Source organism: Amblyomma mixtum, chromosome 1, assembly GCF_055824585.1.
Source record: "Amblyomma mixtum isolate Tamu chromosome 1, ASM5582458v1, whole genome shotgun sequence".
Taxonomy (NCBI): Eukaryota; Metazoa; Arthropoda; class Arachnida; order Ixodida; family Ixodidae; genus Amblyomma; species Amblyomma mixtum.
Window position 1 is genome coordinate 320,314,229 of NC_143012.1, and position 14,447 is coordinate 320,328,675.

At 44.1% G+C, this 14,447-nt stretch overlaps 1 protein-coding gene across 1 annotated transcript; it reads right to left on the minus strand.

Moving 5' to 3' along the window:
• Positions 1-213: 213 nt before the first annotated feature.
• LOC149372664 (23 kDa integral membrane protein-like) lies at positions 214-14,124 on the minus strand. The gene is made up of 7 exons (XM_089567221.1): positions 13,830-14,124; positions 13,130-13,330; positions 9,822-9,902; positions 9,535-9,624; positions 8,388-8,498; positions 6,246-6,329; positions 214-1,044 (listed from the first exon to the last, which is right to left on the minus strand). Exons 1-7 carry the CDS (start codon positions 13,887-13,889, stop codon positions 1,000-1,002), a joined length of 672 nt encoding a protein of 223 aa, XP_089423347.1. The 5' UTR covers positions 13,890-14,124; the 3' UTR covers positions 214-999.
• Positions 14,125-14,447: the final 323 nt, after the last annotated feature.

The following is a 14,447-nucleotide window of genomic DNA, read 5'->3' on the forward strand; positions in this document are numbered from 1 at the left end:
TAATCCTCGTCTATTGGCATCTACAGACATCAAGCTGCAGGGGACAAGAAAAGAGCGGATGACAGAAACAAAAGCCTCAGAGTCAACCCACTCAAACCGCACCTCGTACAGTGCTCCCCATGTGCTCCCTGTAGTGGCATACTCCATCACCATTGTGACGCGAGTGCAGACGACCTTTGGTCGTCCGCACTCGCGTCACAATGCTGATGGAGCTGCACCAACAGCCACAACAATATTCATGCCCCCTGCAAGCATGTAGGGTGCCGGCGCAGGGCACTGCGCCAGAAGCTGCCGAATGCCGTGGCAGTCAAACACTGATAAGCGCAGACTATACCACTTCGACCGCATCGCCGTCACTATGCCACGTGTACTTAAATTTTGGCTCAAAATACCGGAAAGGGTAAACCATTACTGCAAGATGACATTCACAACTTATCATGAGGGAATGACACCAGAAGCGTGATGCAAGAGCCGAGTTCATACTACATGGGTTTCTATGGGTGCTACGCCGGGACTCTGTCACGGAAACATAACAACCAGGAAAATTTAGCACACAGGAACGTAACAGTGGGGTTCTCCTGTATTTAGGGTACTGTGACCAACAACGAAATGGCACTACGCTGGACGGTAAATTATCCCAGTGAAATTCGTTCTGCAATGAGACATGACGGCCACTAGCACTGTTGCAGCACAGCATGTAAGGCACCAAAGCATGCATGCACAATATTATGTGCTTAATTATTGTATGGAGATGCTCATTTACATATGTATAAGTTTGTACTCCTGTCACAACATGGTGTGGTCTTCGATTATTTAAAAGGCACTTTGCAAAAGGAGTCAAGCACTTCAGCAGAAAGCACAAAAAGTAGTGGCCACAACTCTGGCCACAAAAACAACAATGCAGGCGCAACGGCAGTGTTGCTGCAGGAATGCAAAAGAAATGCACCGCGGCCAGGCAGTCAGAGATGGGGACCACAGCAACGTGGAGTCTGCAGTTGTCTACAGCTTGCAATACAGGAATATTGCCAGAGATATGGCAACCACCTGCAAACAGCAGACAAAAGAAGGCAAACATGATAGCTCATATAAAGAGTCATGAAACACTGTAATTTACCACTCCGATGGAAACAAAGTGATCAAAATTTTCCGTTAGTATGTTAGCCCACTGTACATTCAAGTCAACACGCATCAAGGTGTCATCAAAATGAATGGTAATATTTGAAAAGATCCCGATTTTAGAGAACAAAATAGACGCCATGTATGTCACCACATCAGTCTGTCAGAAAACCCTGAACAACAATGGGAACACCCTTAGATCCACCGTGAATTTCTAAGGAATTAAACTATCTGGCAGGGACGTGAGAATATTCAAAATTTCGAATACAAACCAGATATGTTTCTTGTACAGTTCACATTCAATTTGGGAAGTGAATATTTGAAAGCTTCCGAATAGGTGGCAGCAGTCGCATATCGCCGACTGTCATAAACCCAGTGCTTAAAGTCAGGGGGTCTCGTGGGGGGGGGTGGTCTCATTGGTGAGAGGGGTCTCAGCCTCTCCCCCCCCCTGCCCCCCCCCCCCCCCCTGCAATAGCGGCAAGGGACCCGAGACCCCCCCCCGCGCTAGAATGCAAATTGCATGAATCCAAAGCAACAACCATTTCCTATTCTTCTTGTCAGTGGTGGTTGAAACATTTCTTCTCTAAAATTTTGCTGTGATTTTTAGCAAGAATCATCAACATGTTTTCTAAAACCTGAGATGGAGAAAAATATAAAGTTGGCAACACTACACAAAGGGTGGAACAAAAAGGGAAACCCGTGCCCTCACACCACGAGTCAGTCCAGAGCTGGCCGTTAACTCCAAGGCTACACAACAACAACGAGCATACTGGCAGAGCGTGATGATCGTTTGTTTAAGGTCTGTGACATAAACTGAGCAAACAATGCCCTTTAAAAATGTATAAAACGATGTGTATAACAGGCCGCCGGCCGCTTCCTCTCTCTCCCTTTTTATTAAGGCGAAAGCCTTTAATGCCTCATCGTTGTCGACAGAAGGTTGTCAGAAGAGGTGTCACGCTTTTGGAATCGTGACAGCTGTGGCCTCTCCTCCGCGCAGTGGCGCAACATCCGCCCACCCTTAGAAACCGGCGCTCCGGTGGGGGGTGCAGCTGTGCATAGCAACCGTGATGCCACACAGTAGGGGAAGAACGAGCGCGTGCATGTGCCACTCCAGACGTCTCGTTGCAGTCGAGTGAGTGAGACGCATGGCTCCGAAGCGGCCCAGTGATTCCGCACCAAGCGGTTCGGGGAAGTGGCAGTAGGTTACCCACAAGGCTTTCGCCACACACACTTTAGAATTTCCAAAGGGTCTTCGGTAATTTTTTTTTCCCTCTCCACCTGTGCTCAAATCACTAGAGATGCCCCTTCGATAGACCTAGATTTTAAGTGCTGCATAAATCTGACCGCGACGGAACCACAATAGCTCGGCAACTTACCTAAAGATTGAATTGAAAGCATCAAGAAAACAGTGAAAAAGCATCCTCTTCGCTTTATTACCTGCCGTTTATCGTGTGGACTGGCCACATCCCACTGCGTATGTCATCGGATGCTGCAGGGCTCGAGCCTTATGCGCAATTCCGTAAGTGGGCTTTCCCACATACCAAATTTGATTAAACAAGATGGCCGACCACCAACTTTGAGCAATCACAAAACAAAAGAGTGCAGTTTTTTTTTTTATCCTCCCACAGTGCATTTCGTATTTCATGCCCACACCCATGGTGACTCGTCCTGTTGCCTTCAAAACACTTCTAGCAAGAGCAGCACCAAGCTATTTTTGTCCACTTCGATATGCAGGAAAGCCAACTTGTGGAATTTTGCATTGGGTGCCGAATGAGGACCAAGTCGAGGTGACACCGGCGGGGCAAACAATGGAGTAGATATCTCGCCTACTGTATGCTGCGGTGTAGCCCATGTACATCTCACTTGCGCTTAACAGCAGGAGTGAAGATAAGAGAGCCCCCATCGCTAGGGCCGAAAATAGCCCGGCCACATAGCTAGGCTTTGAGCTTTGTGGCAGCCTGCAGCGACGGTGGCTATCAGACAAGTACAAGCAAGCAAGCCAACCGAATCCAGCTGCGCGTTGCTGGTCATTTCCTTTCCTTTTCAGAAACAGTCCCGCCATCCTGAGGCCAATGTGCGTTCCCCTCGCTTAGGTCCATATTGTTCTCACATTTTCTCAATGTGCTGAAACCACACGCTTGTCACCTGCTGTTTGCAAATTGTGCGGTGAAGCTTTCTGACAAGCATTTTTTAAGGAATGGGGAAGGAGGTGGGGGGGGGGGGGGGTGTCATTTAATTATATGACCTTTGGACCATTCGGACATTTCTTATGGTCCCTTGATGTATTAGTACTGAGCCCATTACATTATTTTATTTTAGTTGTCATGTAGTCGTGCGTCATTTCACTGACTTCACTTTATGACTCGTTCTCTATGACCACATTAGAGGTTGAACTTTCATGCTGTTTAGTCAAGGAGCATACATTTCTGTGCACTCCACCTTTTTACATGTTGCCAAGCCTAGTTTTGCTTAATCTGGCTGCAATGGCTGCATGCAATTACAAAAAAAGAATTAAACAATGTTTTCCTATTTTTCCTTTTTTTTTATCTCTTGTCCACCAAACAGACACTCCATATTCAAAGACATTCTTTTTTTTTCCCCCATTCGTACAGATCCGTATTTGAAAACTAAAATTTTTGCACACCACTGCTATCTGCCTTAACCGAAAATGGATGAAATGGATAATAAATTCTGGATTCATTAGTACCAGCTGAGAGGGAGTAGATGGTGTTAAGGGAAAATAATAGACGACTGATGGTAGTAAGAAGCTTTATGCCTTGCAGGTTCGTGACTGCTTAATCACATTACCTGAACACTTTGTGAAAGGTTAACTGTCCGCTTACAATCAATACAGAAAGAAACATGCAAGCAGAGAACTACGCATAAAAAGACTGACTACAAGAGAAACCTAACAGAATTAGCTCTCTACACTGCTGCTATGCATCCGCGATCATCTTACCCATTGATAATGAGCAGTCAAAGACACGCAGTGGTAAACCACTCCGCTTTGAGTGATGGCACAGCGGATTTCGGACAAAAGGATGTGTCGCCGCCTAGCTCCTCCGCACACAGCCACATTAAAAAAAAAGAGACAGGGACAAAAGGTTGTTCTTTCCCTGTTTTGCTTCCGCTCCTCGGCCTTCACTTACAGCATCAGGCCATCTCACCCTGAAATGCCTTCAGTCATGGCTGTAACTTATCCCCTACCGCTGCTGTCAAACGAAGAGAGCCAAAATGGACACTGTTGGCACAAAAATATGCACAGTACAGCAAAGTTCACAGCACCGATGTTCGAAAACTTAATAATAGCCAGCATGCACCACTTATTCAATAAATGCAGCCATAACTTTATTATAGCAGGGGCCACATAGCAGTTTGAAAGCATTACAACAGCACTGAAAGCCATTCCATTTAGTGCCTATTTACTGCATTTTTCACACTGCCTTTCTAAGAGGAAGATATATATATGTCATATAAGCATGGTGCCTTTGATTTAATAAAATTTGATTCTTCATGTAAACATGTATTTCAGTAAAATGCTGCTAATATGGACCTGAAATAGTTTTCCTTATGAGAGCAAGAACAAATGCATTACTGCATGAACTCCTTGAATCCGTTTAAAATGTTTGTCATCTTGACCTCATCTGAAGCTTGAGTGCAATGATAATGTGTGAATTTCACAAAACTCCTTACTTTAGACACGACAGAAATAATGGCCTGTGCAGCTCTGTTGACACTTGGTAAATATATAAGGAGACTTCCCATCTCTAAAACATGCTTAGGAAGCTTATCGATTCTGTTCTGTGCTGTATGATAACACAAAACTCTTAAAAAATTGTTCTCCTCTATATTTGTCAACTCAGCTGCCTGAGCAGCCAGAGAGAGGATGATGCTACAGCCTTCTAACGCTCACTGTCTCGTTCAGCAGCAACAGCAATCATTCACCTGCTGTCACTGATGCTACAACTGCTACAGAAATGGCATGACTAGAATATTCTTATGATGACGAGGGATGTTGGGTTCTTGAGAAAAAAGGCCAGACCATAAGAAAAATAGACTGCTCATATCAGTTCCATAGCACCTCAGGAAAAGGAGGTCTTTCAGCCCTTTTAGCGTGCATACGTTTATGCACTAGCCGCCACTGAATCGTGACCTCAGTTTGTTTACTTTTAACAACAAAAGCTTGGTGGCATTGCTTCTATGGGAAATGGGCACCCTCATTGTTTTTAGTGCTAAACTTATGCTTCAATTAACAGCATGGAAGTAAAAGCACAATAACATATTGAAGTCCAATTTCAAACATTCAGACGAATATCAAGCAGAAATCTGAAAATCCTTGCTTCTCGGGACAGCATGAAAGCGTACTCTTCAATATCAATGCCAGAGAGTGCCAATAGTTTTCAGCTTTTGCTAATATTTTGATGCTGTGCATGGAGTCCACAAAAGAGACCAGTGAAAGGTGAGGAATGTGAGGATAGTTAGCCACTAACTACAACACACACCATGTCTGATGTGGTGTTAAAACACTAGCGTGTGGTGCATAGAAGCAGTGTGCAGCTTCAATATAAATGCCCTGGATCTGATATCACTTACTGCCAAATTTTCACTCATTTTAATGGTGCAGAACACTTCACAGATGCAAAACACAACATTCATGACTATTCTGGCTTGGTTTGGTTTATTGGGGTTTAATGTCCCAAAGCAACTCAGCCTATGAGGAACGCCGCAGTGAAGGGCTCCGGAGATTTCGACCACCTGGGGTTCTTTCCGTAATGCAGTAATCTGCAGTGTAATGTGAGAAACACAGCCCATTTCATTGTTTTTTGTTCCATTCTCTTCACTCTTGCAATTTGTTTCATGCAGATTAGCTTTTATGCATGCGCACCTGTACTCCACAAGGGTAAGTATCTCATAAGCGACCACATGGAGCACGCAACCCAGTGTTACTGAATGAAGTTTGCTAACAAAAGCGAACAGGACTATTTATCTTGAGGTAAGCTTGCACAGTGCTCTTCCTGCTCCACATGTGCATCCCTTGAGTTCAATTCGAGGTTCGGTATCTGACAATGTAACATGTACATGTCAACTTCAGTAGCACAGACCACATGTTTTCAATGTCGCGAGCTCACCTGGGCAACCACAATGCCTAGTACCAGGAGACCAATCTTGAGACTTTGCTGACCGAGAAACGTTGCGATAGCTTCACCACAGCCCTGAAATCAGTTCACGGCAAAAATTTACAGCCACCAAGCAGCTCTTGTCTACAACAGTGACTTTTTCTAACAACGTTGAAGATGTAATTCTGTCAAATGCTCTCTGCTAAGTAGAACAATACATAACGCTATTCGAAACAGTCTACCGAATATCATTTTCAATGTATTGAACATGGGGAAACCCAGGGCAAGCAGACAGGAGGTAGCTCAACAAGATTTCAGCTAAAGCTATAAGTGTTTAATCTACCATATTTTCTGGTGTATAAGACGCACCCTTGTATAAGACGCACCCGCCATATATGCAAGCTGTCATTGAAAAAGTTTGTATATAAGACGCACCAGTGTATAAGACGCACCCCAGTTTACCCAGTTAGGCTAGTGAGGCTTAATAAACCCGCTTGCACGACCATCGCGATATGCACCGTACCTGTGAGAAATTCTTAAGCAACGCTAAGTGATTGAAAAAGGCAACACTCACGCCATAACCACCCACGTTTTGGCAAAAAAGAAAGAAAAAACGAATGAGCTCCCCATGAGTACATCTTGTCTTGGCTTGTCTTGACAATGGTGAGAAGCGCGATTGTCGCCATCTTTTGGCATTTCTCATTAGTTTTGCTTGGGGCCTCCGAAACGGCCGCACGTTTGTGCTCCCGAAGACGTCATCTTTGCCGTTTCATGATAAAGTTCACCTAAAAAAAGTTGCGCAAGGCGGTTCCGGTATTGAAGCATTAACCGTGTTACTGGTAGTGATATTTTTTCGGTGAAAAAAGCTTGAGCATGAACCCGAGTAATCTCTGAACTCGGAAAAAAACCCAAAAAATTCGCATATAAGACGCACCCTTGTATAGGACGCACCAGCAAGATTTTTGAAAAAAAGCCGCGTCTTATATACCGGAAAATACGGTATGCTTTCTTTGTTAAGAAGTGCTACCTAGTACAGCAATTTGGACCCGGAGCCGGAAGTGACATGGTAGCTTGGTCATGTGGTCTTCCCAAATTTCAGCGTTGTTAACGTTCCTAAAGGCCTTTGACCTAAAGGCCTTCATGGGAAAGGCCTTTGAGACATTAGTACTAGTACTGACTGTAAGTAGCCATAAGTAGCAGTCATAAGTAGCATGTAAGTAGTCATAAGTGCCCCATAATTTTTGTGAACAGTAATTTTTCTTGTTTGGCCCAAATGCAGAAACAGCAAGACAAGCTTAATTTTAAAAAGTAACAGCACGAAAAACGGGGACGAAGGGACGTCAAGCTTAATTGCTTGACACCATCATGTATGCATGTGCAATGAAGTGCTCCAGAAAGCTTGCTCTTGCCACAGATTATGTGAAAGCAGGTGGGACTTGCAGCCAACGCCATCTTGGTTGATATAATGTCTGAGGAAACTTCTGTCTTTGCTTGGCTTTTCTGTGTAATTGAGGGCTCAAAAGTGATATTGATACCATTAGTGTGCATTGATGAATAAAAGGCATCAAATTAAAATGCATGATCCAATCGGGTTTTTCTCGTGTTTTTTTAGGTATTTCCAGATATAAAAAAAAAGGGCAAAAGGATGGCCAGTATTGGCAGTGCAAGACATGGTTGCTTTGAAAATTCTCCAATTTTCCTTCGAACAGCTGGTTTCACGATAGTGTGCAACATTTATAATTTTATTTTATTTATTTATTTATTCATGCAGTCAGCTTATGCCAAGACAAGGAAGGCCTTGATTAATATGAGCAATGGCATAGATTTTTTAAGTTGCAATAGTTACAACAAACACTTTCCATGCTTACCGGGATTATATCCGCTAATATAATCCACTAATACGCTAGTGCATACCAGGTGTGGAGCTTGGAAGATGGCTACTCCCTGCTGTCATTAATTTATTTCATCATGCCATCCTTAGCATACCTCTCGTACATGTAAATGATGCCACATGCAGCTTCTGATTCATGGAATCGAAACTAGAACACTGGAGTAGATATTCTACAATAATAAACTATTTGATAAATCAGGGCCTGGCTTAGATACTTCAAACGACTAAGTGCCTCAATAAATACCGCTTCAAACTGTTCCTACCACTTTGTGAAGGACCGGTGGGAGTGGCTTTGCCTCTGTGTAGCAGCTCGCTGGTATCTCCAAGCCATTCCTTTTGTAGTCATCCGGGCCCATTGCTCCACAGCAGCTGAGCTAAAAAGTAAGAAACCAGATGATACACTCAAGAAAGAATAGGACACAGAGTATGCAACAAGTTTTGGTAAGCCAACCAGCACTAAGCACGATTGCAATCTCATTAATTTTCATGAGTTTGAGGTATTAATGGCAACAGAAGTGCTGTATTGCAGACCGATTAAGGAAGAAAAAACTGGCACTGACAGTTCGTTTCAAACATTTACAGATGAAGACCACACAAAGATACAGCAACACAGCAGAGTGGTGTGTGTTGCTTTCATTGATCATGCTGATACAACCACATCACACTGATTAACGAACATCTTTTGTCAAAAATGTACACACACATGGCTTGATACCTGGTCACTTAGTGGGGTTTTTATAACGCCTCAGAAGCTCTTAAACTCTGGAACAGTTAAAGCAAAAATTCCTTTTCAGAGATTTTAACTGCTGGTGATGGTGAACAGGCTGCACTGCATGCAAACCTAGTGGCCTGTATACCTTTCACAAAAGCTGTACTTCCCTGTGTGGTCAAAATTCAAGTGTAATAATGAAGAATCACAGCCAACAAGACAACTACACTTGTAGCATGTTTTACTGAAAAAATAGCACTTCAGTTACATGCTTTAACAGATGTCCATAATATTCATATTAAAACTGCACTGTAAATGCATAGACTGCAATACAAAAACTGTTCACCAGGCCTTGCATGACAAGAAAGCGCTGCAAATACTGCTACAGCAGTTTTTCACAAAATGCACAACATAACTTGAAATCAAATATGTAGTTTTGTTTGAAGTGTGAAAATGACACATTGAAGTCTTCTGCACTGACTTATATGTGTGTTTCAAAAATAAGGAAGAAGAGGTAATAAATGAAAATAAGAAACACCAGAATAACACTTCAGACTTTACCAGCATATCCTCACTGCACATCAAGGTGGCAAAATTCTAAGCATGCTCCAAGCTGGAAGTCAAATTTGTGCACATACCCGGAACTAATCGTGCAACAAAAAAGGAAAAAGAAGAAAACAATTTTAAAATAAAAGGCTTACACCGTGCTGCAAGTCGTGCAGGAAGTTTGGCAGCCCAGATTTCTTTGCTTCTATGAGCGTGTATAACGTTGAAGTGACGGTGTTTTCGAGCTGCAAAATAAAAACGACAGAAAAGAGAATCAAAAGAGGAGCAAAGCAAACATACATGCACCATCACTCAATATCGTCCATTTTTCTCTGCCTGATAAGTGACAGTGGGACTCACAATGAGAGACAGGCTGGAAAGCTCAATGGCGGGAAGGGGAGAGTGGACAATGGGAGAGCAGGGAACACATGGAGAATCTCACCTCGGCACTGTTTGCGTACTTCCAGACAAGGCCCATGGCCACTGTCTCCACGATTACAAAGCCGGCCATGATGATGATGAACTGCGGGCATTGTACAATGAGAGATATGAGCACAGCTGCCACAGAATGGAGCCATTGAGTTTGAGGCACAGACTGCAATTGCACGTTATGTGTGGACATTTTGCCTTCATCTGCAGGACAGAGGATAGCTAATGGAGACAGAACGAACAAAATATGCTGGATGTCTGCACAATAACATGTGTAAGGTTCACTAACACAAATCATGAGCAACTAGCATTCTCTTTAGCTGTAAATGCTCTGTATTAGAGTAATGGAAGAAATGTAGTAAAAAAAACAAACACCTTTACTGTGTGAAAAGAAAGATATGCCTTCAACATAAGGATATTTAGAAAAAAGTTGTACTAAGAACGTAGGTGTCACAATAAACATCTGATCTAGGCAAGGTGGCTACCCTCATTCTAGTTCAGTAAACCAGGCGTTTTCACACTGTGGGGCAGCCTCACTTTACCCCAATTCCCACCTCCAACACGAAAAGAAATAGGAAGAAAGAAGAGATAATAATGTTGTGATTGAAATACAAAGATGTCAATTTAGGAGATATGTACAGCTGCTTGATACCACTGTAAGCAAAATAAAAGTAAAAGCTTGGTTTGCATTAAAAAACGGAACTTGTTTTTACTTCTGCATCACTTCTGAGAAACAATGAAAGGGAACATTCGTTTATGCAAGAATTGCCTTACTTGAGTAGTACTGACTGGCTGCATGCAGTGAGATGATTCCTTTTAGTGTACTTACAGTTGCCCTCATAGTTATTGCCCTCACAGCCTGAGTTGCTTTGGGACGTTAAACCCCAATAAAGCAAACTATAGCTGTACACCCACTTTAAACTTCGATCACATAATGGCTGGTGAAGCAACCAAGTTTCCATGGTTGAATGCTTAATTTTACCTGGATGCTCAAAATCTGCCAAGTGTGCAATGCCAGCTGCATGACAATCTTCTTTTCAGCTCAACAAAATAACAATTTAAAGTGCAGTGAATAATTTGTAATGTTACAAAACTTGTTCTATCATAACACAAATGTCAGGATATCTGCTTCATATCGTGGTCTGATTTGAAAAACTTCAGGCAGCAATCTGGGTAAATCTTATAGAATAAAAGATTAACTAGGCACATGGATTTCAAACTTGAAGTACTTGACACAAGCCAAAAAATGTGCAAGGCACAATAGTTGTCAATTGTAATTTTGTATCCAAGGCAGAAAACATATTATTGCCTCTTTGTGATTGCTCAGTAGAGCTAAACATTATTCTTTAATCACCCAGATGAAAACATATCAACGAAATTCACGTGGTTTCAGCTACGATCACCTGAGTGCAAATCGACTAGCTACATAAGTTTTAATTAACCAGCCCCAATTGAGTGCCGACTAGGGAGCAGTTAGTGTCCGTAACAGGACAAACAGTACACCACCAGTCCCTGCTCAGAACCTGACAAACATAAACTAAGTTTCATTGGAAACAGAGCATTTCTAATATAGGACAAATACCTGCCCCTGTACCCCTTGAGACCATTTGGAGGCCGATTGAACAATGTGCCGATTTACATGAGGGTACAAATTTCTCTGACTCTGCTGCAGAAGCTATGAGCCTGGGGTGAGGATTTCCTCAAGCATACTGCCTTCACAAATCAACAATGCAAGCCTAGAAGCTGACAGCGCGCACTCATGGCTTCTATGGCAGTGACAGCGTATACCTGGTACCAATAGAAAACTGCTGGGCCCTGCATGATACCTTGTGGAGCGAGATGCAGCTAAGGTGCAGTACGTACACACACAGGTGTGACTAATCAACAATTGCTGAATGGTTCCACCTGAAGCCACTTGGTATTGAATGTAATGTTTCCAGCTGGGACCAGTTCTGCCCTTAACTAATTACAAATGGGCTTCTCATAGAATCCATTCTGACACTAGCTCAACAGGGACTATTATTTACTGCGATTCACTCTAGTTGGAATCTGTTCTAGAGTAACCTTGCCTACAGGGACCCATTCTACCTGGGACTACCTGATCTGAACTATATTAAATGGGACGAGTGCAGCAAACTGGTTTATTAACTGGGCTCTTTTAATTTATAGTGAGGTGTTTTCACTGTGGCTATAAAACATAAGTGGGCATAAAAATTGGATTATTGGATAACCGAACTTTGCAGTGTAATGGTTTTAATCATGTATGCTATTTACTGTTTTGAAAACAATTTTGCATAAAAATATGTCCCTATTTCATTTCAAGCATTGCTACCGATACAGTCTCTGATTTCTGGACTACCATGAGTACAACAGCTGAAGTGAGAGCACTATGTAGTGTTATTATCAAAACATGTAGACCAGCAAATAATGATGCCCGAGATACAAGACAAGCAACACTATGTGAGACATGAAGTAGAAGACAATTTCATGGTTGGATACAACTCAAGAACAGAACGGTAAACACCCCTCGAAAGATGCCCTCACAATGGTGTCAACCGACTGTAATGAGCTCACAGTTAATCCCAAAGCGTGACATTGCACGTGGCTGCCAGGTGCCTCGATGAAATGGGATAAACCGCGACATCATTAGGTGGAGGGCTTCTTTTGAGGGGTATCTGCTGCTTTGTTTTTAGTTGTATTCAACTATAGCTGCAACCAACTCTTAGCAGGACTTGTCTTCAGTGGGACCAGCTCAAACAGGACCACAGCAATTGAGTCTAACTCAATTTAAACTACAGCTGAATCTAACTCAGTCTAAATGGCTTGTTTAATTGAGACCATTTGACTTCAGCATATCAGCTGGGCCTGAAAGGTGACTCAGTGTCTAGCCAAGCCAGAATACGTGCGGTTTTTTGATGTGTGACTCTTGAAGTGTTGCATATAAGCGGATATTTTTATGAACTTCTGAAATTCTCACAAGACTGCCAGTCATTATTAGTTGACGGTTCATGAAAAACTTGGGTTCGCTGAGTGTTTTGTTCCCTGTGCTTGCATATGATCAGCATCATTCGTCATGTTCTGTCTGGCGCTATTTACTCACGAGCTATTCTGAGGCATTCTTTGAATACCTCTAGTGATGCAGTCCAAAGTTTGAAACAATCAACGAAATTTTGGTACAGTGTTCGAGGTGAAGGATGAAATCCTCAGCTCAAGCAACTGAAGTTGCCGTAATAAAGCAAAAAGGTTTGGCACTACAAACATAACTGGAGAGTGTAAATATGTTTGATAGTTGCATGCCTTCGAAAACAGGAAGTAACACACCATAAGCAGGAGCCAGCCAACAGCAAAGCAGGCTCCGCAACAACCGCAGACACCAAACAGTAGCACTGTGACACCTGCCACAAGGGTGAACGTCGCAGCAGTTGGGTAGTTTGAGAATTTTCCCAAGTGGTCGTTGACATCGTGGAGGTTCGGGTTGTTGAGCACAATAGCAGCCACGACAATTGCCGCCACACCCAGCAGCTGCGCGCAGAAAAATGAGCAAAGCACAATTGTAGACTGGTATCACGTTCTGCACATGTGCAGGCAGTCAACCACCTGCGCTGCTTGCCACGCATGCTATACGGATTATTTGAATGCTCTGTCTTACCCCCGAAAGGCATGCCCCTCCTAATGAGCTATTTAAGGGCAATCAGAAGACCCAAAATTCAATTAAGCGCGCTGGTGCAGCCTCGCGCCGAGTCTATCGTGGCGGAGAAACACACGTACACTTCTTCGTCGCTTTTGTTTCCGCGCCTGCAACTCAGTCTAGCTTAGTAGAAGTGAGGACTCAGCCATTCTCAGCGCGCTAGGTTGTTGCGAGCAAGACCTTGCGAGGTCCGTGCTGTTGTCAGGCAAATACATGGGACCTTGCGTGATAAATCCGTGGCGACAAAGCACCAATCCCGCTCAATCTGGTGGTCGCCGCGTCGACACGCGCCTCGGGATCGCAGTGACACATCACATGAATATTCATACGTACCGAGATCGTCAAGTTGAGGGCGCACAGGACGCCCTTGATGAGGCCCAGCCCGCAGGCCATGCTCGTTTCGGGAGGGCTCCTGTCCTCGGGCCCACTCCGACTACGCGCTCCACTTCACGTTGCGTCAAGATCGGCCTCCCGACATGACACGGACGTCAACCGCACGCACCAGCGCCTTCGCTCACATCCAGCTGACGGGCGCGCACCAGCACAGCACATACCACCGGCCTGCCGTCGGTTTCAGTCGTGACCTCCGTGGAAATTGCTGCAGCCGCGCACTTCCTCAATCGCGCTGACGTACAGGGTCGTCCACTCTTGGGGTGATCACCGCTCCCCGTGGCTGCGCTCCGCGGAGCGCCAGTGCGTCCGGCGCGGCCGCGCATCGAAGCAAAGCTGCGCATGCGCGGGGGGAACTAGGGGAGGTGCTTCGCGTCGTCTGCTACAGCGCTGGAGCGCGCCGCTCTTGCTTTGCTGTGAAGCGCACTTCACTGAGCTCCAGCGACTGAGGGACCGAGACGGCATCGCGGGAAAGAGCACTTTAATCGCGGCAGCGTATTGGTTTCGCCTAGAGCATGTGAACAGCCTGTTTCTTCACCGTCAGAAAGTCAATTCAATGCA